Here is a 24,491-nt window from a genome sequence, read left to right as displayed (position 1 = left end):
GCTGTAGTTTGGATCTGGAATGTCTGCCTCCAAAAGGCCCATGTGTTAAAGACTCAGTCTCCAGATTGGTGCTCTGGGGAGGTAACGGAACCTTTGAGTGGTGGAGCCTAGTAGGAAGTCTTGAGGTCACTGGAGGTGTGGCCTGGAAGAAGATTGTGGGACCCTGCCTCCTCCTCTCTCTTTCTGGTCATGAGGAGAGCGGTTTTGCTCCATTAGGTGCTCCTACAAAGTCCTGCCTCAGTACAAGCCTGTAAGTAAAGAGGTCAAATGATTATGGGCCGAAACCTCTAAACCTGGGGGTCACAATAAGCCCCTTCCAAGTCAGTCACTTCAGTTATATGTTATAATGGGAAGTCAACTCACACTGCTCTCCCAAATTCATATGTTGAAATTCTAATTCTGTGGTAACTCCTCCCAGTGTGACCTTTTTTGTAAATCTTTATAACTGTATTCAAGTTCAAACAGATCACCAGGAAGGGCCCTAATCCAATATAAGTGATGTCCTTCCAAAAAGGGAAAATTTAGACACAGAGACATGAATAGGGAGAAAATAATATAAAGAGACACCAGTAGAAGATGGCCATCCACAAACCAAAGACAGATGCCTGAAACAGATTATTCCCTCACAGACTTCAGAATGGACCAACCAACCTCGTTGACATCTTGATTTTAGACATCTGGCTTCCAGAATGTAGGATGAGAAACTTCTGTTAAGCAGCCCTAGAAAACTAATGTGGCTGGTGTCATTAGTGTAGCTGGCAACTTAATATCTCTGAGCTTCTGTTCACTGTCACCAAAATGTGGATAATCATGGTGCCTACATTCACAGTGCTGTTGTCTGAGTCTGGTGCCTGTACAACAGTGCCTGATGTATAGTGAGTGTTCAACAAATATTAGTTAGTAGTAAACTTTGGGTCAGGATCCATGAAAACCCAGATTACCTTCTCAGAATGTTGTGTAGAACAGCTGGATGACCTGAGAAGTTTAGGATCCCCGAATCCTTCCAAAACTATGAAAGTGGGATATAAAGATATTAGAAAAGGTCTGCAGTCTCAAAGACAGAGAGTCCACAAATGTGATGTAACATACACACACATTTATGTTATCCTCCCTTAGAAAGTCTCCTTAGAGATCAAGGTAGAAAAGATAACACTGTTCATAGATAATGTATTGATTGACATAATTACTTAATTTCTGAATTGCATTGCTTCCTTTTAATCTAATGTTCTACTCTTTTTATTTATTTTTCAAATGTAGGTCCTTGCACGTACTAGGCAAGCATGCTACCACTGAGTTATATTCCCAGCCCTAATTTAACTTTTTTTTGTGGCAGCGGGAGTACCAGAGATTGAACTCAGGGGCACTTGGCCACTGAACCACATCCCCAGCCCTATTTTGTATTTTATTTAGAGACACGGTCTCACTGAGTTACTTAGCACCTTGCCGTTGCTGAGGCTGGCTTTGAACTCTCGATCCTCCTGCCTCAGCCTCTCGAGTCTCTGGGATTAAGGCGTGTGCCACCACGCCGGCTAATGCTTAACTTTTGACAAATGTACATGGGTTATTTTGTACAAATGATTTTAAGACCGGTAAAATAAAAGTCATTTTAAATTTTGTGAAACTTTCCATACAAAAGTGCATTTTAATTTTATTAGTGATATAACCTAAACCATACACATGCCATTTTTGAGCACTATCATAAAATGAAAAAAAAAAATGGTCACAGGTAACCATTTTTAAAAGAACTTCTCCACCCTACTAACAATTAGGGCCTTCTAACCAATAACAGAAAGAAGACTTAATTCACACAAAATGCTATTCCTGAGGGGAGGACACACTCCCCACACTGTAGTGTCAAGAAAGGTGCAGTTGTTGGCACAGTAATTAAGAAAACACCACCCTGTTTAAAACTGGCTGTACCCTCAATGGTCTGAGACTCAGGATGGACTAATTTACTATGGCTGCTACTAAAGGAAAGCTGAGGTGTAATTCCTAAGAGCAGCCATTACTCTAAAACAAGAACTGAATTGTTATAGGATGTGCTGATTACGGTACAGGCCTTTTAAATGATGATCTCGGAAAACTCATGGAACTATAGAGAATCAAGACTACAATTCAGCCATCTTTACTTACCATGAAGAACAAGTTCTCTGGTTGTTCCAAAAGAAGAGATAAGAAAGAATTCCATAGAGCATTTGCACCTCTGCTTTTTGTTTTGGATTTTCGGTTCATAAATCAAATCATGTTTACTTGGAAAGAAAAAGAAACCATAAACATTCGTTTCTCTCCATCCAATCCATTTTCCATACTTCTACCTTGTGTTTTCAAAGATTGAATTGAAAATTATTGATATTTATTACTACTATTTTATTATTAAGCCCTTGTCTCATGACTAATATTTTCAATTGTCATGAAATCCTGAGTTCTACCAGTAATCTGCAGGGCTAACCTGGAAAAATGATGGCTACCAGGAATGTCTATGTATTCCATCACTTCCAGATTCTACTCCTGAAGTCCACGTTGAATTTTGAGTGCTTAAAGAACAGGAAAAGCTTTGCATACTAACAGAGCTGAAACTCGACTTCTCTCCTTTGCACACCTTAACATCTTCCAAAGCAAAAACATATTTAAAAATGAATGTGAGCCAGGCACAGTAGCCCACGCCTGTAATCCCAATGGCTCAGGAGGCTGAGGCAGGAGGATCACAAGTTTAAAGCCAGCCTCAGCAAAAGTGAGGCACTAAGCAACTCAGTGAGACCCTGTCTCTAAAAAAGATTTAAAAAAATAGGGCTGGGGATGTGGCTTAGTGGTTGAATGCCCCTGAGTTCAATTCCTAGTACCAAAAAAAAAAAAAAAAAAAAAAAAAAAGGAACTTGACTCCCACACTCAACCTAATATAGGTCTAACTGCATTTCACTCAAGGCCAGCCGTCCTCCCAGAAAGATCCAGTTCTAACCTAACAATTTAAACAATAACTCATTCTGCATGAATGGATGAGAAGGTCTTTAAAAATATAAGCAGTAGGGCATGGTACATATCTGTAATCCCAGCCACTTGGGAGGCTGAGGCAGGAGGATTACAAGCCCCAGCAACTTAGTGAGGACTTAAGTCCAGTCTCAAAAATAACAAATAAAAAGGGCTGGGAATGTTACTCAGTGGTTAAGTGCCCCTGAGTTTAATTCCTTTCCCTGAAAAATATGAGAAGCAAGTATATATCCTTTTTAAACACTTTAAGAAATATTCTTTAATTCTGAAATGGAAACTGGTATATAAAAGTTGTTGAGTTGGGGGCTGGGGTTGTGGCTCAGTGGTAGAGCACTCGCCTAGCATGTGTAAAGCACTGGGTCTGATCCTCAGCACCACATGAAAATAAATAAATAAAATAAAGGTATCATGTCCATCTATGACTAAAAACACATATCAAAAAAAAGTTGTTGAGTTGGATTTCAAAAATTCAACCTATATAAAAAGGTGATAATAAAAATTTTTCAGTATAGCATATCTTTTTTTCTAGAAGAATTGTCACTGGAAACTCTTTATAATATGGATTTCCACAACAGGAACAGAGGCCCAATTTTAGACTATTCTTTGTATTTATAAACTATGTGCTAAATATGAGAATTCAAATATTTTCATATTTAATTAGACTTCAAAATTGTATTTTCAAATAAGGTATTAAAGAAATAAACACTCTTACCTTTGAAAAACAAAAAATATAAATGTGACACTCAAATCCCTTCAGCTTTAGCATTATCATTAAAAAATCTTTTTTCAAGTAGAATTTAAGCAGTGTTGAGTTTTTGAAAGTGTTTTGTTCTGACATAGCTTAAGTGAAAGCAAAAGAAAGTAAAAAAAAAATCAAAGGAGGGAAAGAAAAGAATGGAGGAAAGGAGGTAAGAAAAAAAAAAAGCAGGCAGGACACAAAATCTCATTTTTTATGAAATAATAGTTTAAAATTAGGAACTACTGCTGAACAAAATTTTAAATAACTATCATCATGCCCTAAGCCAAGGGCTGGCAAACCCTTACCTGTAAAGATTCAGACAGTACATATTTTAGGTTTTCTGAGCTATATGATCTGTGTTCCAATTACTCAACTCCACCATTGCAATATGGAGCGCCAAAGCCAGTACATAATCAAATAGGCATGGTTGTGTTCCAATAAAACTTTATTTATAGAAACAAGCGATGGGCCACACTAGGCCTGTAGGATATAGTCTGTAAACCCCTGTCCTAGACTTAAGTTTGAACAGTGTCCTTCCAAACTTCTGGAGCTGGTCAATAGTTACCAGAATCACAGAGAGAGTTTAGTTAGCTCCTCTCAGTTCCTCTCAAGACCAAGGCCTTGGGATTTATTTTTACCTACCATAAAGATTAGCAAAGTGTTATTCTTTCAAGTATAGATAATCTATGAATTTCTCTATGAGGTATTTCACCTTAGTGATATTGTTTCCAGCTGCTTGACAGTGATGAGCATTTCACTATTACATACTGACTGTGTGTTTTTTTCTCTTCTTTCTCAGAAATGGGAAGTGAGTAACCTTTTCTGAAAAAGCTACATGATCTCTCATGAAGCTATATAAAAACAAGGGTTTCAAAAGCTGCTGGGTTGTTTGATAGCAGATGTGGCTACCCAGGAATAAGGTAGAAAGAAGGGCCATCCTTCACAAGAGCACAGAATCTGCCAACAGCATCTGTCCCCTCCAAGAAAGCAGTCCCCTGGGATTCTGCTTATCTTACTACTGAAAGAAAAAGTTCTGCCTGGAAGTTAACAAAAAGAAACAATCAGTGAAGAAAATGCACTGATAATGTTACAAAATTTAAGGTAATTTATAGGTTGCAAGGGTGGGTTCATATTAGAGTTTTTAAACATTACATCTGATATCAAAAATATATTACTCAGGTAATTGAAAATGAAGGAAGAATCCCTAGGAGAAAAACCTGAAGTTTCTTTAGAAAACCCAGTATGGTCAAGTAGATTACTATTAGCCTTGGCACTTCCAATCATTTCCACATGTGTGGGGTACAAACCACCTTGACTTTGGGATTGGTCAGCTTTGCTCTCGCTCACGCAATGCTAATAGACAGAGTGAGACCAAAGGGTTGAAGAGCCCTTGTGGAATGGACTTGTGTTTTTGTGCCTCTGCCATTCCTATCAGAGGAGGCCTCTGCTTGCCTCTTTCTAAATAGGATGGGGTACGGGCAGAGCGGGGGGCCACCCTGTTAGGCCTCAGTTTGAATTAGCTGACTCCCGGGAACCCACAGACAAGGAGCTAAATAAGCAGTCATTGCTACGTGACCCCGATGTTCTGTATTCTTTGTTACCCAGCATTCTCTCTAGCACAAGCTGAATGATACAGCCAATAGCTTATATTTAACTAAGGTTTCCTTCTAAGCTGAAATGAACAATCTATCAAACATTCTTTTTTAATTTTTTTTTTTACTTTGGACAGGGTCTTGCTAAGTTGCTGAGACTGGCTTTGAATTTGCGATCCTCCTGCCTCAGCCTCTCGAGTTGCTGGAATTACAGGTGTGCACCACTACATAGGGCAAGCATTCGTTTTTAATGTCACTTCTTTTTCAACCTAGGAACAGGCTCTGTCCATACTGAGTTTGGCAAACTGGTGGCCTAATACTGTATTTTACTTGGCCTGCATGTTGCTGGGATACATATGATTTGTGTGCGCGCGCATATTTGAACATACACACACACAATGGCGGCAATTGAAAATTTAAGGAAATTTAGGGATTTCACATAAAATGAGTTTCCAGATTCTTCTTGAAAAATTAGATGTGGCAACTCTGGCAGGATTCTGTGCCTTGCAGGTGGTAACAATACACTGGAGCTGAGAAGGGGCTGTGTTGAGATGAGGCATGCATTCTTTAGCTTATTACCATTCCTGACATCTTCTAGCCCTGGAAGCATCAAGTGTCATCCTATAGTAGCTGGGTTATTGCCTTCTCTATAATATTTAAGAGGAAAGCAAATATTTTTATTTTTTCTTTTAAAATTAACTAATTAATTAAAATTAATTTAAAACTAACTTATCAAACAATACATTCTTAAAGCTCACCAAGCCATAACATGAACTTGTGAAATATGCTTATTTTGAATATTACTCATTCTATAGTTTAACCACTTTGGATGAGAAATTTCTGGTTGTTCTGACCCAGCCCCTTGACGACTCATGTTCATGTATATAAGGAAGGCTGGATGGCAAAGGTTGAATGAGATCCTGGTCATTTTTGCCAGGTTCTTCACAGATTCCGAGTGAATTTCTTTTGCTCAGTGCCAATTTAAGATATCAGGGATGAAGCAGTGAACTTATTTTTGAGGTAACTTAGGTACCTTGACTTTAATGACAGCAGAAAGAAAGGCTTCAGGGTAGTTTTGGTCAAGTGTTTTTTTATTTTCTTTTTCCCCCTGTTATGGTTAAATATGTCAAGAACAGAAGAGTCCCTTTGAAGTCCAAGAGCCACCAGCACACACATCCATGTGGCAACTGCTCTGTTCGTTTCTCATTACCTGGGAAACACGTTGTCAGGTGTTCCATCAGTGCTTCTTGGGTGACAGGTTTTCTTGCCGAGTTCATTGCCGATATCGCCAGCAGAGGATTTCCCCGAGTGGAATAAACTGAGATTGACTGATGGGAGACATACTGATTGGTGATACATCACCTGCAGAAAGACAATTTTCAAGTGAGGGCAGTTCATTAAAACATCCAGTCATTTGTCACACACACGCACCTTCACATGTAGCCGCCTGCCCACGTCTACTCTCTATCCCTTGGATTATGAATACAATCAGCTCTGAAGGCTGAAACTGGTTATGGTCACAGCCAATTCCACACAGGTGGAGAGAGCTCCACACACAGCAGATGCTCCAGTAGTCCCAACAAATAAAACTTTCCTTTTAAGACCTGAGAGCTCATTTGAATAGAGTACTGAAAGTCTTGCAGCAATGAGGCTTTGAAGAATGGTTTATATTTTTATTAACTCGGAGCTGGTTTACTTAATAACTGCCATTCACATCTTCACAAATTCATCCGTGGTAACTTGATGATTCATTCATTCAAATGCTGAGTGCCTTTATGTGTCACACATCTGTTGGGGGACTGGGAACTGCAGATAGAAAATGAGTAGGCTCCCTTCCCACTAGCATCTCTAGTTTCTATTTTAGTGGAGGAGACAATGAGGTCAAAGGTCACAGTGCTGTGTGACTGGTGCACAGAGAAGACTGCTCAGAGCAGAGAGAGGAGGGTGGTACACCATCACCTGGGGGTGACCGCACGTTGTGCCAGGGATGTAACTCAGTGGTAGAGCACTTGCCTAGCACGCACAAGGCCCTGGATTCGATCCCCCGCACCACCACCACCCTCCACCAAAAGAAGAAAACAAAACAGGAAGTTGTGAAGTTTATCCAAGGCTTTACAATATGAATTCAGTACTAAGGAGCAGGAGGGTGCTAACCCTGTCACCTGGTTTTGTCCATCAAACCATTTCCCTTCTAATCCATCCAAGTGGGTTCAGGTTCTCCAGAGGACCACTGTAAGTCCTACAAGCAAGGGGTTTTGGTTGGGCACAGTTTTAAGTGACAGTGAAGACAGTGAGTCCCAGTCCCTCCCGGAGCCCCACCATCTGCTGGGAGGGTGCTGGGAGGTGGGGAGGCCCCGGGGCTGGTAGGAGCTGTAAGCAGGTGTTTTCTGGGGAGGAGCAGACAAGGCAGACAGGAATATAAATAAAACCAAGAGGAAAGAGCTGAGTGCTGGAAGTCTTCATCCTATGAGGAATGGCGAGCCATGGGAGGAACTTAAGGAATGACATAGGCAGATGGAATAGCAGAAAGATGCCTGAGGGGGCCACATGGATAACAGCCGGCGGGGAGCAAGACGAGCAGATTTCAAGGCACTAGGAGACTGTGGCCTCCCGCACACACATGGCCCCTAAAAGAAGGTGTGGGAGCAGAGCTGCTGAAGACCCAGTGTGTCAAAGGGGCGAGGGAGACAATTCTTCAGGAGGTGTCAACCTGCAAGGCAAATATCTATCTTCATCTAAAAAATCTTTACACCAAGTAAAGCTCCCAGAGCCCCAGATTTTTCTGGAGATTTCTGGGGTAGCGGTGACCCCAGCAAAGGGAGAGGCTGAGAGAGCAGGAGAGTCTGCCCTAAGTAACCTGAGTGCCACCTGGTTTATACTTTGAGATTCTCTATGATGTCAACTGAAAAGAAGTCCCACAGAAGGAAGGTGAACACTATCAACCGAGCAGGGTATCTGTGAGCTCCTTCTCTTATTTCCCACATGTATTTACATAACCTCTCCCTTTGTGTTTCTTAAGCATGCTTTCTCACATCGTAAGCTACTGTAGCTGCCCAGAGTTGAGACCAGGGTCAGATGGTGGGGACTCTGGGATGGATCGGCTCACTGTCTTCACTGTCCCTTAAAGCTGTGCCCAAGCAAAACCCCTTGCTTGTAGGACTGTACAGTGGTCCTCTGGGAGAACCTGAACCCACTTGGATGAACTAGAAGGGAAATGGTTTGATGGACAAAACCAGGTGACAGAGTTGCAGATCACCACGTGTGGGGACACTCCAGCATGTGCATCGGACAGGGCAGTAGGACTGTGTCCAAGGTTGAGGCCTGAAACTCTGCCAAGTCCAGCACAGTGCAGCCCTCCCTCCCCTTCCCTGTGTCACAGGAGGCTCCATCAGCTCCGATGTGGCCACTCTCTGCAAGACAGACGTGAGAAGAGGAATAGTACAATGTTTCAATGACCAAAGGAAGAAAGAGCTACCCAAATTCAGAAAAGGAGAAGGTCCATGAGATAAAAATCAGCAGAAACCAGAACTGATCTAACTTAGAACTCACAGACTTCTGAGACATAAGTATTAAAAGAGAAGCCCACTGCAAAAGTCCTACAGTATTTTGGTAGGCAACAGATGGAAGCTATCACATGGAATTTGGGGCTGTTACTAGGGACATGAGTTTTGCTCAACGGCTAGAGAAGCTCAATTCACAATGAAGACTCAAAAATAACAGAATCATGTAGGCTGGGCCCCTCTAAGTGGGCAACTTTGCCACTGCCTAGAACCATGTTTAAACCTTTTAAAAGAATTGGTTCCAAGAAAATCGTATTCTAAAGTCCGGTATGTAACAAATGAACTAATGCTGGTGACCAGATGCAGTAGACGTGGGAGCTGGGAATTTCACCTGCTCAATTCTTCCTTCTCGTGGTGAGTCCTCAGTCACAGACTCTCAGACTCTCCTGGGCTCCCGCTCTCTAGCTCCATCTCTACAGTAGAGGATGAGGGGCACCGAGGCCAGCTTTCTTGCAGAGTTGCTAGGTACCCATGTCCAAAGTCTCCCCCGGAAAGATCTGAAATGTCAGTTGACAAGGAGAATGAGATCAGCTGTCCAAGGGGGAGATCAAAGCAGACTCTAGGACCTTTTGATTTATATATCATGGGAGTTTAATACTGTCTAAAATTTCCCTGAGAACTTTTCAGAAGACTCAAGATTCCAGAATGATTACATGTGATTGAAAGAGGCAGGTTGAAATATTTCCTGATTTTGTGTGGGTTGCAAGAGGAAATTTCTCTTAAAAAGAAATGATAGCAAAATTAACACTTTAGGTCATGCATGTCCTTATGCTTTCGGCCGAAACTATTTGCTTAGTTTCACTGCCATCTTCTTGGTTAATTTCTGTTCATGTACTGCAGTCAACTATAAGAAGCAGCATCCTTCCAGTGTGTCAGCATTGCATGTGCTCTGGAAAAGCGGAGTTTCGTTGTAATTATGAATATATGCAATAACTCTTAACTCAGGGTATGGAACAAAAATGGAATTTGGATACTTAAGTATCTCCCTGTCATTTTGTTTTATACTCCATCAAGAAAAATGATTTTCTACTCCCTTTCCATCCCCACCTCCATCAGCAATCCTATCCACTCTACATCCAAATGCTTCCTGGACCTGTTCCCTCTTTTCCATCTCCATGGTTAACAACCCCCAACCCTGTCCACTCACACCCCAAGTCCAAATTGGCCCATGCCAATGCTTCGGTGATACTCAGCCTTCCTTCCTGCTCTTGACACCCGCTTCTCCACAGAGCAGCCAGGGTCCTCTTGGGAAAACATAAAACGGGCCACTTTTCTGCATAAAACCTTACAGTGACTGCCTGTTGCCTGTAGAGGGAAATCTGAATTCCTTACTAGAGCTGCAAGGGTCTGCAGGGTTTGCACCTGTTCACCCACCTCTCACCATCTCCCTTCCTGTTCCACACTCACAACCTCCTCTGTTCTTAGAACACACAAGGCTTCTTCTGAACTCAGGCCAGAGCCTTTTTAATTTTTGCGCTGTTAGCCTGGGATGTTCCTCAGACAGACCTTGTCAGGATTGGCTCCTTCTCATCCTTTAGGTCTCAGGTGAAACATTGTGTCCTCATGATGTTTTAATAGTATGGGGATTAAACCCAGGATTTTGCACATGCTAGGTGAGCGCTCAACCATGCAGCCACATCTGCAGTTCCGGGAGGGAGCCCTATCTTGATCCTGTCTAATGCTGTTCCACCATGACTCGAGTTCACTGTGACCATTCTCTGAATGTGTGCTTGTATGCCTGTGTTTACTACTTAACTGTCTGTCTCACTCACTAGCATGTAAACTCCCTGACATGGACATGATCGCCACCTTCCCAGTGCTGACAATAAAGTAGTGCTTACACTGGACACCCAGGACATGTTGCTGAATGAATGAACAGCCGTTTATAACATTATACTTCAAGGAATTTCTTGGGGCATTTTAAAAGATAGTGGTTTTATTCATATTTTCAGCTAAATAATTGAAAAACAAAAGAGACCAAATATACTTAACCAGGCAATTTTTAAGACCTCTCCCAGATTCATTTCATTAATAGTCCCCCAAAACACAGTAGTTACCACAGAAAAACAATTAAACACTGAGTGAGGTTATAACATGCATTAAGGATCTACATTAAAGAAATCATAGGTATCTCTTGACACAGCATAACACATTCAGATTTACCAAGATTTTTGTGGATCTTATACAAACCTGTTTAATGAACCAACTAGTCATTTTAAAGTATGATACAAGAAATTCTTCCAACAACTAGATCTCATTTATTTCTTCAAATAAGAAAATAAGAGAATGTAAATATTGCTAAAATTTCTTTGGTCAGCATAATCTAGGTAATCTACAGATCTACAGCATTTTGCATGAATTATGAATTATAACTTACTGTCAAATGAGTTCTGAACACACTCATAAAGCTAACTACAAGCTCATAGGTACTTTGTGAGCTAATGAAGTCTTTCTAAACTGCTATCATTCTGCCCTACTGTACTAAAAAAATTGGAGCAAATGCTTTATTTTCTTCTAAATATCCATTTAAGTACAGTCCTCAGGGGACATTGCCAAATCTAGGATAATTCAGAAAACACCAAACACAGTACTTTGTACTGAGTAAGCAGTCAATAAACTTCTAGGTGGACTTAAAGTGTAGAAGGACATGAAAATATGAAAATAGTAAGCAAACTTAATTTTGGTACTGGAGATTGAACCCCGGAGCACTTAACCCTGAATTACACTCCCATCCCCTTTGTTTTTATTTTTATTTACATTTATTTATTTGTACCACTGAGCCATACCCCAGCCCTTTTTTGCATTTTATTTAAAGACATGGTCTCACTGAGGTGCTTAGATTCCTGAGGCTGGTTTTGAACATGCAATCCTCCTGCCTCAGCCTCCAGAGCCGCTGGGATTACAGGAGTGTCCACTGTGCCCCGCTATGATTTTATTTTGAGACAGGATCTCACACAGTTGTTTAGGGCCTTGCTAAACTGCTGAGATTGGCCTTGACATTGCAATTCTCCTGCCTCAGTCTCCCAACTGCTGGGATTATAGTCATGTGTCACGCCTGGCTAAATTTAGGTTTAAAAGACTTTATATATTTAAAACAGGTCAATGAAAATTTGGACTCCTGCTTTCTGTAAAGTGCTCTGGCAACTGATCTGTATGAGAAGAAAAGAATTATTGGGGTGGACCATGAGGTGAGTGAAAGATGATCCCCCCACTGGAGGCAGGAGTAAGAGCATGCACAGCAAGAAGCAGCATGCTGAGTCTCCAGAGCTGGGTGTGCTGGGAGCTCAGCTGGAGCAGGCTGGTGGTAAGGTGGAAAGAAAAGCTGAGGCCAGATCTTGGTAGACCAGGAGGTTTAGATCTTATTCTCGTTGACTATGGGTCACTGGCCATGTTTTGATACAGAGGAATCACATGACCTTTTTGTGTTAGAAAATCCCTCTTGAGCAACTGTGGAGAACAAACTGGTGACAGCTACCTCTGCTCACACAACTGCCAACAAGGGGCCTGAGACAACAAGTGGAAATCCTGCAGATGCCAACTTGCTCTGTCTCATTATCTATATAGCTCGTCCTTTTTACCTGGGGAAATAATATCTGGCACATCCATTTTTACTACTTAAACCCCTACATCTATTTTCCCTTTGAGCAGTTGGCCAGTTACTTTATTTGGAATTTTGATTTCTTAAATTCTCTATAATTCATCCTTTCAAGAAATACCCGAATGCCTATAATATATCAAATACTTGTAGGCGCTCAAGTTCCAAAAGTATTCCTATATCATTCTATTCGTGGGTTCAAAAAAAGTACTGTCTTTTATGAATTCCATTTTTGTCCTGTTCAGTCATTAATTCATTGTTCTCTATACTCCCAAACCTTTGCATGTCAGGGAGAACAACACAACTCTTAAGATGTGACTTCCGTGACAATGTACATTCATCCCCTCTTGGATGAGATCCATAACTTTCCCAAAGATATCTACTTAAAAAAAGCAAAAACCTATTTCCATCTTGAAATATTCATCTTCATGTAATTGTAAGAAAAAAAAAGCCCTAATTTTCCCAAGTGAATTACATCATCATAAATGACAATATTAAAAGCACTCCAACATCCGTCTTCCATCATAGCCTTCTTTCAATAATCTGGGTCCCCCACCCAATTTTGCACTTAGTATCAATTATCCTGTTTTCCTTTATTTTAGGTACTGTTTTTCACTGCAAATGTTAATCTATACTCTGCGCTGAAGAGTTATCTCCGCCTCTAATGAAGTTCATATACCAAAACAATCTGATCACAAATATGATTTTGAAATGGTACTAAATTATAATTGAGAAATTCCCAATATAAGAAAGCATGCAAGAGATATGCTGATAAGGACCCAGTCTCTTAAAACAAAATACAATTACCCACTCTGTGCCTGTTTCCTCATCTGTAAAATGAGGGTTCAGATGAAATTATTTCAAAGATTCCTTCAGGCTCCAAAGTTCTATGATCCTATATCAATGCAGCAGAATTTTGGCAGGAAATCATAATACAGTACTTATATCCAGTTCTATTTCCATGTTTTGGGGGAAACATTTTAATCTCACCTGATCTGAAATTTTAAAAGAAATGGCTAAATATACTAGCTATTAATTTTTCCCTTATAATAAAGGTTTCTTTCTAATTCAAAATCTTATTCAGTTTTTTCCTCAGGACAAATGTGACTTTTTTTTTCTCCACACTACCAAAATTAACACTAAGTAAAAATTATGGATTCCAATAAAATTACCACATGGAGCTGATACTGTGACTCCTCATAAAAATGGTCACCTGTGTCTGTAAAATGCACAGAGGTCACAGGGACAATACAACTCTATTCCTTTCAACAAACTATTCACAGAACTACCAACTTGCCAAGTTTTATCTTAAATGCCCTTGGGCTTGGGGAAATCATAAGCTCTCTGAGGTTATAGTTAAGTGAACAGTTTCTCTGATGCAGAGCATCAGACAAATCTTGTGTTTTACAATTTAATTCAATTTGTTGACCCCAATTTTATGTATAAATGCTGTTTGGTTCTTATGACAGAAGGCCTACTACAATGTTTTTTAAAGAGCTGTTCTGAAAGAACATGTATTCCTTTCCTACACGTTCTCTGGAAGACCACAACACCCTTGGTGTGGGGGAGCATATGGCTCCCTTAGCTCCTTGCTGCTGAGTTTCCTTTGAAACCAGATTACTGTACTTGACTTTCAAATGTTTGCTTTTGAAATCTGCAAGAAAACTGGAATTGAAAAAGGAACCTTTACCAGTTTACTGTAGGTATGTTTTAAATGCCACTGATTTCAAAACCTTAAGGCTGGGCCTTTATTGAAATAGTCAGTGGAAAGAGACTTGACCTTAAAAAAAAAAAAAAAAAAAAAGGGGGGGGGGATTTTAGAATATTTAGAAATTCTATAACAGCTTTTCTAAGGTTTCCAAATGCTTTATTTCAACATGGGAAGGGTCTTTTAAAGAAGGTCCATTTCTAAGCTGTTAATTTGAATAAACTTTTAATTCAAAAGTGAACATACACAGAAGGCTTCTATTAATGGTGTCCATTAAGAAACGTCTAGTAAGAGCTGAGTCAAGAACACTAATTATTGTGGTTTAAGGCGCACACACCAAAATGAGTCCATGTCCCCCATGTCACTTGACTCTGCTTATCAGCTGTCTGATGTGGAGCTGGGCAGCTGGAGAAATGACAAATCAATCAGTTCGCGGGTGTACAGAGGGAACCGTCATCGTCCCAGTCTACACACGTTTTTCGGTCACAACAGCCTTTGCTCTATCACTGAGAGTTGACTCCTGATGAAAATGTGTCATTGAGTAAGAGGCAGACAAGCCAGGAAGGGCAGAGAAGCAGGGAGAGAAGGGCAATGGGTGACAACTGCCCTGCTAGGGAGTTGCCCTCCCCACCCCCAGAGATGATTCCTGACATCTCATTATGATCCATAACATCTAACCTTTCTGGACCACTTGGCTCTTTGCAATAGATTTGCAGCTGAAAAGTTAGGAAGGAAATACAAGCCATCAGAGCAATTACGCGCTTTAGCACTAAACCTCTGCTAAGGTTTCATTCACATTATAACCCAACAACTACCACAAGGGTGGTGTTAGTGAGGCATGGTGGACTAAAACCTAGCAGAGTGTTACTTATGTAGCAGGCACGCAAATGTTTATTGAAACAAACAGTCCTACGCATAAAGGCAAGACAAGGCAAGGCCCTGTGATCTGCCAGGATATTCTCAACACCAGCTGCTACCCTGACCTCTAGTTCCTCACCTCGAATTACATTACAGTCATTTATCACCTGGGATAAAATCATGATGAAATACCAGTCTTAGCAGACAACAGTTGGTGAGATCTCTCAGATGCCCTGCAGTCGTGCAAGGATTCTGGCTAACCAGAGCTCCTATGGAAGAAGTCATCTTCTTTTCCTTTGTAATAAGTGCCTTACGTAGAACAGAATCTGAAATCCTATTTGAAGCCATCGCATACTGCTCTCCCTACTCCATGATACCACAGAACCTACTCCGCTCTGGAGATGCAGGACAGACTGTAGGACAGACTCCAACTCCCACTGATGAGGTTTCCCAGCTATGATTTAATAAAGCAGGTTAATTTCTCCCGGGTCATTCTCTGCCCCTCTCTTTAGAGGTTAAAGTCTTCTTACCTGTTTCTCCACCTTTGTAATCTCTGCTTCAGCAGTTTAGATATCAAGACTATACTCTGATTGACTTCTGTAAAATTCAACTGTAACGGAACTAGGCCTAATTACAATTCAAATGTGTACAGACTGACAGTTCCAAAATTACAGCAAACTTTTATTGAACCACGGCTACAGAACCCCCCCCCCCACAACAGAAACCCTACAACTCGTTCCAGTAGGTATAGAGGTGGTTATGAAAGAAATGTGTAAGAATTTACAGGGATGAATGGAAGGTCAGAACAGACACACACAGAAAACTTCCAACTTCCTGTACCATTGAGCCGCTTTTCTCTCCTAAGTTTGGAATTACAAGACAGTGGTAAAGACCACATGCTTCATCATCAAAACAGTAAATTCAGAGCCCAGTTCTGCTCCTCACTGGTTGTATGATTTGGGCAAATTGTTTAATTTTTGAACCTCCATTTCTTCTTCTGCAAAGTGTACGTAGTGATGTTTATGTCAGAGTCATGGATGGGATTAAATGAGGTAGTGAATATTGAGTGCTGTACTGTCCCTAAGACATAAGAAATATTTAATAGAGTAGTGAGTATTAAAAAATATCTCCCCCCAAGTCTATAAGTTTCACCAACTTACTCTTTCACACTGTTTGAATCTATACCAATAAAAATTTCATTTATTCCAAAAAAGAAGCCTTTTGAAGAAACTGAAACATCTTTGGGAAGGCTAAGAGGGCTGTGTGGTCTTTCTTATACTTGTTTAAATGAGTTTAATCGGATTGCTTTCCTCCTGATTCTTAGCTGTGAGCACCTGCACTGAGAGAATGGAATAGTAACTGAAAGGCAAGAAAAGTGAAGATATATTAACTTATAACTTTTGGGATTTATCACTAGGCTGGAAGAGAATGGTCTTAAGGCACCAGGGACTTTAGGGGAAGAAGCTGGGGAAGAGCATGTCATAGTAGTAAGGTTGTCAGAGGAATGTTGGTCAGCTTCAAAATTTTGGCTGGGCCAATCCTTCACCTACAAAAGGGAAAGGAGTCTCAGTGCTGAAGTAAGATCTGGTAGCGCAAAGATCAAAATGGCACTAGGAGTTAAAGGGTTTCCCAAGGGAGCTGGAATGTTCCTGGCCATCAAGGTGCTCTTTTCTTAGGAATATGCCCCGTAGGCTTTAAAAAAAGTGACTTTCACACACCTTTAGAGTTTAACATCCCCCTTCCTTAAGGAAGGCCTGTCCAACAAAATTCAAGCAAACCATAATCCATGTCCATATTGAGTGTCTCACTCTCACAACTTGTTCTTAACGGTAACAGTCCTTTACAAGAAGCATATGGGAGGCTTTCCCAGGTGTGAAGGTCTCTCAAAGTGAGAACAACCATAATTTCTAGAGAGATTTACATAACTCCCAAGGTTTACCTCATCATTACCTGTGAAGATTCTTTTTTAAAAATCTAATTATTTTTGAATTGGCACATAGCATTTATACATATTCATGGAGGACTGAGCTAATAATTTGATATATGTATTTGTAGTGTGTAATTATCAAATAAGGGTAGTTAGCATTTCTATTTCCTCAAACATTTATTGTTTCTGCATTCTGAGGAATTCTGGACTCTTGCAGTTATTCTGAAATGTCATAAATTACGGCAGACGATGGTTACTCCATGGTGCTAGAGAATGCCAGAGCTAATTCCTCCTACCTAGCTGAAGCTTGGTACAAACTATCTACCCTCCTCTGCATCCTTCTCCCCTCCCCCTCTGCAGTCTCCAGTGACCACTGTTGCACTCTCATTGTCTTTAAGACCCTTTTTTTTTAGCTTCCTCAAATGAGTGAGAACATGCGATATTTGGTTTTCTGTGCCTGGCTTATTTCATTTAACAAGATCTCCTCCAGTTCCATCAAAATGAACAGAGCACATCATTTTAACTCTCTACAACAATGAATGCTTCTCATCTGCTGCCCTTCTTAATTAATTACTGAGTAGTTTCTACATGTAAGAAATTGCAAGGAGATACAAATAAATTACAGAAAATCCACAAATCTTGATCCCTGTCTTCATTAAGTTTTAAATTTAAGTGGGAAAACAAGATATAAATATGTGAAAATATAATTAATTATAAAATATTCACATTAATGTTCAAAATATCCTATGAAGACCTGTAACAAAAAGATACAGGAATGACCAGCAAACTGATTTTATGACGGGGATTTCAAAGATTCAGAAATGACCATCTATTGGGAGTAGTCTCTCCCAGTGGGAGAGACTTTGAACAGGATTTCTGAGGAGGAGTAGAATTGCTGGGTTTAGGGATACTATGCAGTTACATTTCAACATACTACCCTTGTGTTTTTTTCCTGACTGAACATCCTTCAAACAGACTCAACATCCTCAACATTGTTTTAAAGGTGCAAAGTGCTATGTATGCACAGGCGCGTCCTTGACAAAGAAGAAGGGGAACATGCTTCCTTTTCTTCCATGAAAGGACAAGTCACGGAGATGGTGGAACAATAAGAGGAAAAGAGATGCTCAAGGGTCCTATCCAACACTATTTAAAAATGCTAATTATTCCTACAGATTATGTAAAGGAGTCAACACTCTCAGAAATACCTTTCATAAACAGCAACACTAAAACCACACGTTGGATGAACTGGTAAAGCCCTGTTTTCAGATGGGCCGTGTTTCACTTTGGAAATGGAGCATGTAATGATACTGTCGAGGACCAACATTTACCATTTGCAATCATTAAAAAAAAAAAAAAAGCTTTTGTGTGAAAAGCCCACAAAAGTTGTAAGAAAACAGCTGTCATAATCAGAATCCTGAGGCAGACCATGGTGAAATATGCTTACTTCCTTAGCTGTCCAGAGTAGTCCCAATATGATGTTAGTCTTGGAAACAGTCCCTGAACATATAAATCAGGCTTTCTTGGGTTTTAGTGCATTGCATGTAGGATCACAGGACAGTAACATGCAAAATGTTAGGGACTACACATTGATTGAGAAAAAAAAAAATTCTAATAGTATTTACTAGAATTCTCCCTCCAAGGAGTGAGAGAGAAACCCAGCTAATGGAAATGTGAAGCAGTTTATATCCTATCTGCAAGTCCTACAGCTGTTGACTTCATTCTGGTGTGACAATGACTCACGCTGGTGAGTTCTCAGGCAGCGGGCAGCCTCCAGGGAGGACTTGGGCTTTAAGACTGAGGCTGCAGGAGGACTTCAACAGGAAGTCCACTTTTCGGGGTACCGCTCACCCTCATCACAGGTGTGACAGACATCTTACCATATTTCTTTGCACATAACAACTCTTGAACAAAAGCAGGGGACACCTACCTGACCCGTTCTGGACTGGCTCCATCCCCCCAGGTAGTTTTGGTGCTAAAGCCTGGTGCATGCTAGGGGGTTGCATCCAAGCACTAGAAGGAGCCAGTGACAGAAACGGACGTCCTAGAATCTGTAATAAGAAGAAAGAGTAAACTTCCGAGTCATAGTATCCTAAATGAGCACTTCAGGTTGGCTGCTGAGGGCCCGTGGAACACAACAGGAATGGGGTACTTTACCTTGGTAGATCTACTTTTTAAAAATGAGCTCCAGAACGCTCAGCTCTTCTTATAATTCAGGGCTTGAGATAGTGGCACAAGTTCAGTTCAAAAGCTGGCAAAAAGCACCTTTAAAAGGCTTTGTGAATATACTTTGCTGGTAACGATTTTTAGGAAGGAGGAAAAAAAAAAAAGAAAAAGGAATCCTCTTCACCATTCTTTTATCCTATTTGCATGGAGCAGCTGGAATCCTGTCCCATGCCTATCCCATCTATCATAGCCACTCGCAATGAGCCAACATCCCACTGCAGTGCCTCGGGAATCTGCAGTGTCACTCCTCTTCTGCTTGTTCTCTGCAAAGTGAAGTCATAGGGATGGATCAGCCAACCTGACTTCTCACTACCCTGCCCAGAATCCTTTGTGAGCTGAAATGAGTCATCGCTCCAAGAAAAGCTACAGCCTCCGTGTGTCTGGGCTAGCTCCTTTGTCTGTGCGGTGCAGAGACTCTGGGTCAGGGACGGAGCCCAGGCACAGGGCTGCACAGGGCACATGCTTCTCTCCAAGGGGCCCAGGTGCCTCACATGCATTAGCACAGATTTCATCTTTTTTTGATCATCAAAAAAAAAAAAAAAAAAAAAAAAAGAAAGAAAAGAAAAGAACACACACGTTAAAATTGATCTGGCATCATATACTCACCAGTCGGTAATTATAAACCTGACACATTTTCCTATATATTTTTAAGGCTGGCTTCTCATTGTGATGAAGGACGACTCTCCCTCGTGTGTGTAACAGGCAGTTCTACAGTACAGTGGATCAAAGTTTAGCTGCAGCGAGCTATTTGTCACGAATTCCAGTTGCCGTGCAAGTCTTTGCAAGCCCGGGTCTCGTCATTCCCGACACATCCCCGTCAGGCTTGCAGCCCGGGCAGCCCGTGCAGCTCTGCCGCAGCCGATAAAGGCAGCGTTGGGAATGAGGTCACTATGTCAGGAACTCGCTCTCAGCGTGAGGTTCTCTGAGCTTACAACACAACTGGTAGGAGTCATAGGATTTTTATGTCGCTGCTTCAACTGCCTTTTCTTTTTCTTTTTAAATTTCTATGTCCAAGATCAGTAAGGCAAAAAAATCAATTACGTATCTGCATCGAAATGTCCTTTTCATGACAATTATGTGTACCATGTGCATTATTAACCCACACCGAATAACTCATGCATATATGTTATTTTCGCACACACATACACACACATAGGACCCCATTTCAGCAGAAGCATTGAGAAAGTATTTGGTCTTTTATTTACAGTACAAGATACAACACGTCAACCTCTCAAGAGGAAAGAAGGGCAGGAGTTGAGCGTGAGAGGACAGAATGACAGGAGTAGCAGAGAAAAATGGAGTCACAGTGGAAAAGAATAATTAAGAAACAAATGAATTCTACTGTAATAGTAGTTCTATTATCCAGACTCTCCCAAACCAAAAGTAATTACCAAACAAGCACCCGTCACTATCTCAATTCAGGAAATAGCCATCGGTTATCCCACACTCAGAAACTTACTAGATTTGGGTATCAGCCGTCACAGTGAGCATGAGGTGGAGGTACCACCCAAAACAGGAAGCACTAGAGCACAAGGAACCATTAGCCAGGCTCTGCCAGATCTCTGAGCTGGAAGGATCCCAACTGGGTCCCAAACCCAAATCCCACCAGAATCAGAACCTCTCTTAACTCCTGGGATTCAGCCTGTTCTCCAACATATCTTTCCACAAAGCTCAGACACTATCTCAAGTCACACACTGGCTTTGGTAAGCCCAAATTGGCCTCTCCCATCACCCCACACAACAATTCCCATTCTGCCCAAGGGAAGCTGTTAATTCATCCCTCTTCAGACTGTTAACTCATCCACTAGCTACAGACAGCAATCTGGTCTCCACCTTCCAGATCATCTCTTCTCTGGTCACCTACACCTTTGGAAGCCTAGTAAGCATGCAGATTATACTTCCACTTATTGGTGAATAATACATGTGATCAGAACATTGTTAACACCTCTTCAGTGCCTCCCACCATCCAAATCCTCTGCCCTGTGTTCCCTTCTTTACTGATCTGGCAGTCAATTTCTCTCTCACAGTGCTGTGGACACAGCACAGCTTGTATGTATCAGAGGGAGGATCTGAACCAGGATTGCTGGCTCCAGAATCTGATTTTAATCATCACATATACTAATTCTCAATTATTATAATAACCACAGGGGAAAAATAGTTACAGGACTATTGCTCGATTTTTAAACCTAACTTGAAGTCAATTGCTTACTTGGCACATGGGGTTAATGGGGTGAAAGTCACAGCTTGAATCCCTGCATTAGCAGGTGCCTGGTTCTCTGACTGACTGCTCTCCAACCTCAGCCAACAGACTGATATTGAACCACCGTGCAAAGGAGTATAAAGGATCAGTCAAAACAATAATCACAAGCTTTTCTTGCTGCCCTACTAATAGCAAGATGGGTTCTATGATGGGTACCCATTGGCTTCAACTCAAAAATACAGGTAAGAAAGGCACACTGAAAGTTTTTGACCCCAGTGTCTGATAGTCAGCGAAGCTTAAGAATGGACTCCAGACATAATTAGCAGCCCTCCTCCTGCCCCCAGTACCTCTGCTCCTTTTAATAACAGCTTTGGTGTTACAGTAAAGATTTACAAACTTCATATAGAATATCCCAGAGGTGATTTGCTCAGTTGATGAGGTGTGGGCAGAGGTTGTGCTTGGCACTTGACTGGTTCCTTGGCAGAAGATGAAATAGTAGCAGTACTTAGTGACATAGTCATGCGGAATCTTAATAAACAGTTTGATGACTAATGGTCTAGCACAGTCTTAGGGCTGTTGTACTTGATAAAGCAGAAAGCAATACATACCTTAAATCAATTAAAAATATCTACTGGGTACCTAATTGCAATGTCCTATGGTACCATGGGGAATTTAAATATGTGCAATGTAGTATACATAATGTAAGTATGTATACTGGTACTTTTGCAAGAACTGACGCCATGGTCTCTACCTTCAAGGAGCTTAAAATGCACTCAAGGAGATGAGATACTCACACATAACAAGTGCAAAGAATACAAGGCAGTGTCTGTCACGGGGAGGGAACAGGAAACAGCTGCCTCTGAAAATTCAGGAGAAAAGAACCTGGGTTAGAACAGTCAGGAATGGCTTCAAGGGAAAGGTGAACTTGTGCTATAAAGAAAAAAGAAAGGATATCCCACATGTTAGATCATCGACGACTCCGCGCGCAGGGGGATTTTTGCATGTTTTGTATTTACAAATGTATTCCTAAAAAGTGCTTAGCACTAAATAAATATGTGCTGAAAGAAGGAAGGAAGGAAGGAAAGGAGGAAGGAAGGAAGGAAGAAGTTGGAGGGAGGAAGCATAAATTCAGGTAGAGAAGTATTGAGAGGAGGGAGGTTGAGGATCATAAGACAGTTCTTATACAGGGGCATAAAGGGAGAGGAAGCATGAAGGGTGGCTCCAGATCAGATTGAGAAAGTCTTAAATGGATCAGAAAAGGATGTGACATATATATGCAACGCATTTCATTTGGCATTTTTTATAGCCACTAGGAAGTCTACTGCTTAAGAAGCAGCACACCTCCACAAACCCAGAAAACAATTACTGATCAATTCTGGGCAGCTGGCTATGGGAAGGAAGGGTGGCAGGTGAGATATGGCTTCCTCTGGTACTTCTCTTGCCTCCCATCACCACCAGAAGTCTGAGATGCCAAGACTCTCTCTGCTTTGCAAGACTACAACCATAGGGAAGGAAAAAGATCCTAGACTGTAACAATATTACATGAACCCTACCCTAATTCAAATCAACAGACATTTATTAAATACAACACACAAAACATGATGTTTGTTGCTTGAGTCAATATAAAAATAAATGAGTTATAGCTCCTGTCCTCATAGTTTAGCATCAATATCTGAGTCACTCAAGGTAAAGAGGGAAAGAGTGGCACAAGTAGAAGAAAGACAGTTACTTTTGAGGAAGAGATGTCAAAGAAACATGGCGGAAACTGGGAAGCACTTTGGGAGGGAACAGGCATCTGAGGTGGGCCATGCAGGATGGGTAAGTAAAAGTAGAAGAAAGAGAAAAGACATCTTTCCAGGCAGCAAAGCAGGATGAACAGAGACAATGTAGTCAGAAAGTGCAAGATGTTTTGGAGACTGGCTGATGGGCTATCTGGCTTGGCTAGGATGGAAGGATGTGTATGCAGGAGATTGGCGAAGATAAGACCTATGAGATGGGCTGGGATACGCTTTTGAAGAACAATTAAATTGGTGGACAAAAGCATTATAGGTTTTTCCAGAGCAGTGAAGTTCTTGATGCTGAATGTTTGGAATATGCTGGCACCAGGGTGTAGGATGCATCCATAGAGAGGAGATGATGACCGAGACAAGGTAAAAGGGAGACTGTGGAAGCTTGAACAAGATGCAGAGTGCCTAGTCAGGAAAGAGAGAAGCACAGGGATATAAGAGATAATCTTCTATTTCATGAATGTATTATCCAAAATTTCCGGCACGAAATATTAGGGTACCATCAGAAAGCATTTCCAACAGTAGTATGTGGACTTAATACTAATTTCCCAGACCCTCCCCAAAAGATGGTGCCACAGCAGTAGCTTGACATTTGGAATAGGCCCAGGGTAGAATATTAGTTCAAATTGAGAAATTCTCTCACACACACACACACACACACACACACACACACACACACGAAAGAAAGAAAGAAAAAAGAAAAACACTCTAAAAAGAAATCCCTGGGCACCAATAACAAATCCTATTTTCCTGGTTGCATAAAACTGGATAAAAAGACAAAAATTAAAAACTTGAAGAAAGCAGTTTTGAAAACAAAATGTTCCAAAGTTTTCTGGGTCTATACAGCTCAGGATCTACTGAGTTAAGTGCATCTTTCTAATGGGGAAGAAACAATTTCAATTAAAGCTGGATTAGATGCAGCACAGTATAGGCAAGAAAATTAAATATTTAAACAGCAAATACACTTGCTATCCTTACAAGCATGTGAGAGCATCAATAGGAGCCTTAAGTGAAGAACATGGATATTCTGCTACTTACTGAAATTCTTGTAAGTCTTTTGATCAGATCAATTCTCACAGGATTAAAATAATGACATTTTGGAACTAGAGGAGACACTGAAAGTCAGCTAGTACATCATTTGACAGAAGATAATCTTGGAGCCCTGGTGGGGGAGGTGACTTGCTCAAGGTGACAAAGAGTTTGCAGCAAAGCAGGAACAATACCCAGATCTTTGATTCTCAGTGCAGACATCTCTCTGTGACTCGATTACATCTGAACTTGTGATAATGGGAAGATATATGCTAAAATATGCTAAGT

At 41.0% G+C, this 24,491-nt stretch overlaps 1 protein-coding gene across 1 annotated transcript in view; it reads right to left on the bottom strand.

Moving 5' to 3' along the window:
- The window catches only part of Stox2 (storkhead box 2), a 104,304-nt gene that overhangs the window by 14,755 nt on the left and 65,058 nt on the right, over positions 1 to 24,491 (bottom strand). Inside the window, 2 exon segments of the mRNA XM_047549986.1 lie at positions 6,527 to 6,607; positions 6,610 to 6,678. Of these exon segments, the coding sequence (XP_047405942.1) occupies positions 6,527 to 6,607; positions 6,610 to 6,678 (150 nt within the window).

Source organism: Sciurus carolinensis, chromosome 4, assembly GCF_902686445.1.
Source record: "Sciurus carolinensis chromosome 4, mSciCar1.2, whole genome shotgun sequence".
Lineage (NCBI taxonomy): Eukaryota > Metazoa > Chordata > Mammalia > Rodentia > Sciuridae > Sciurus > Sciurus carolinensis.
The sequence above is the reverse complement of the archived record's forward strand: the minus strand, read 5'-3'. Positions and strand labels throughout refer to the sequence as shown.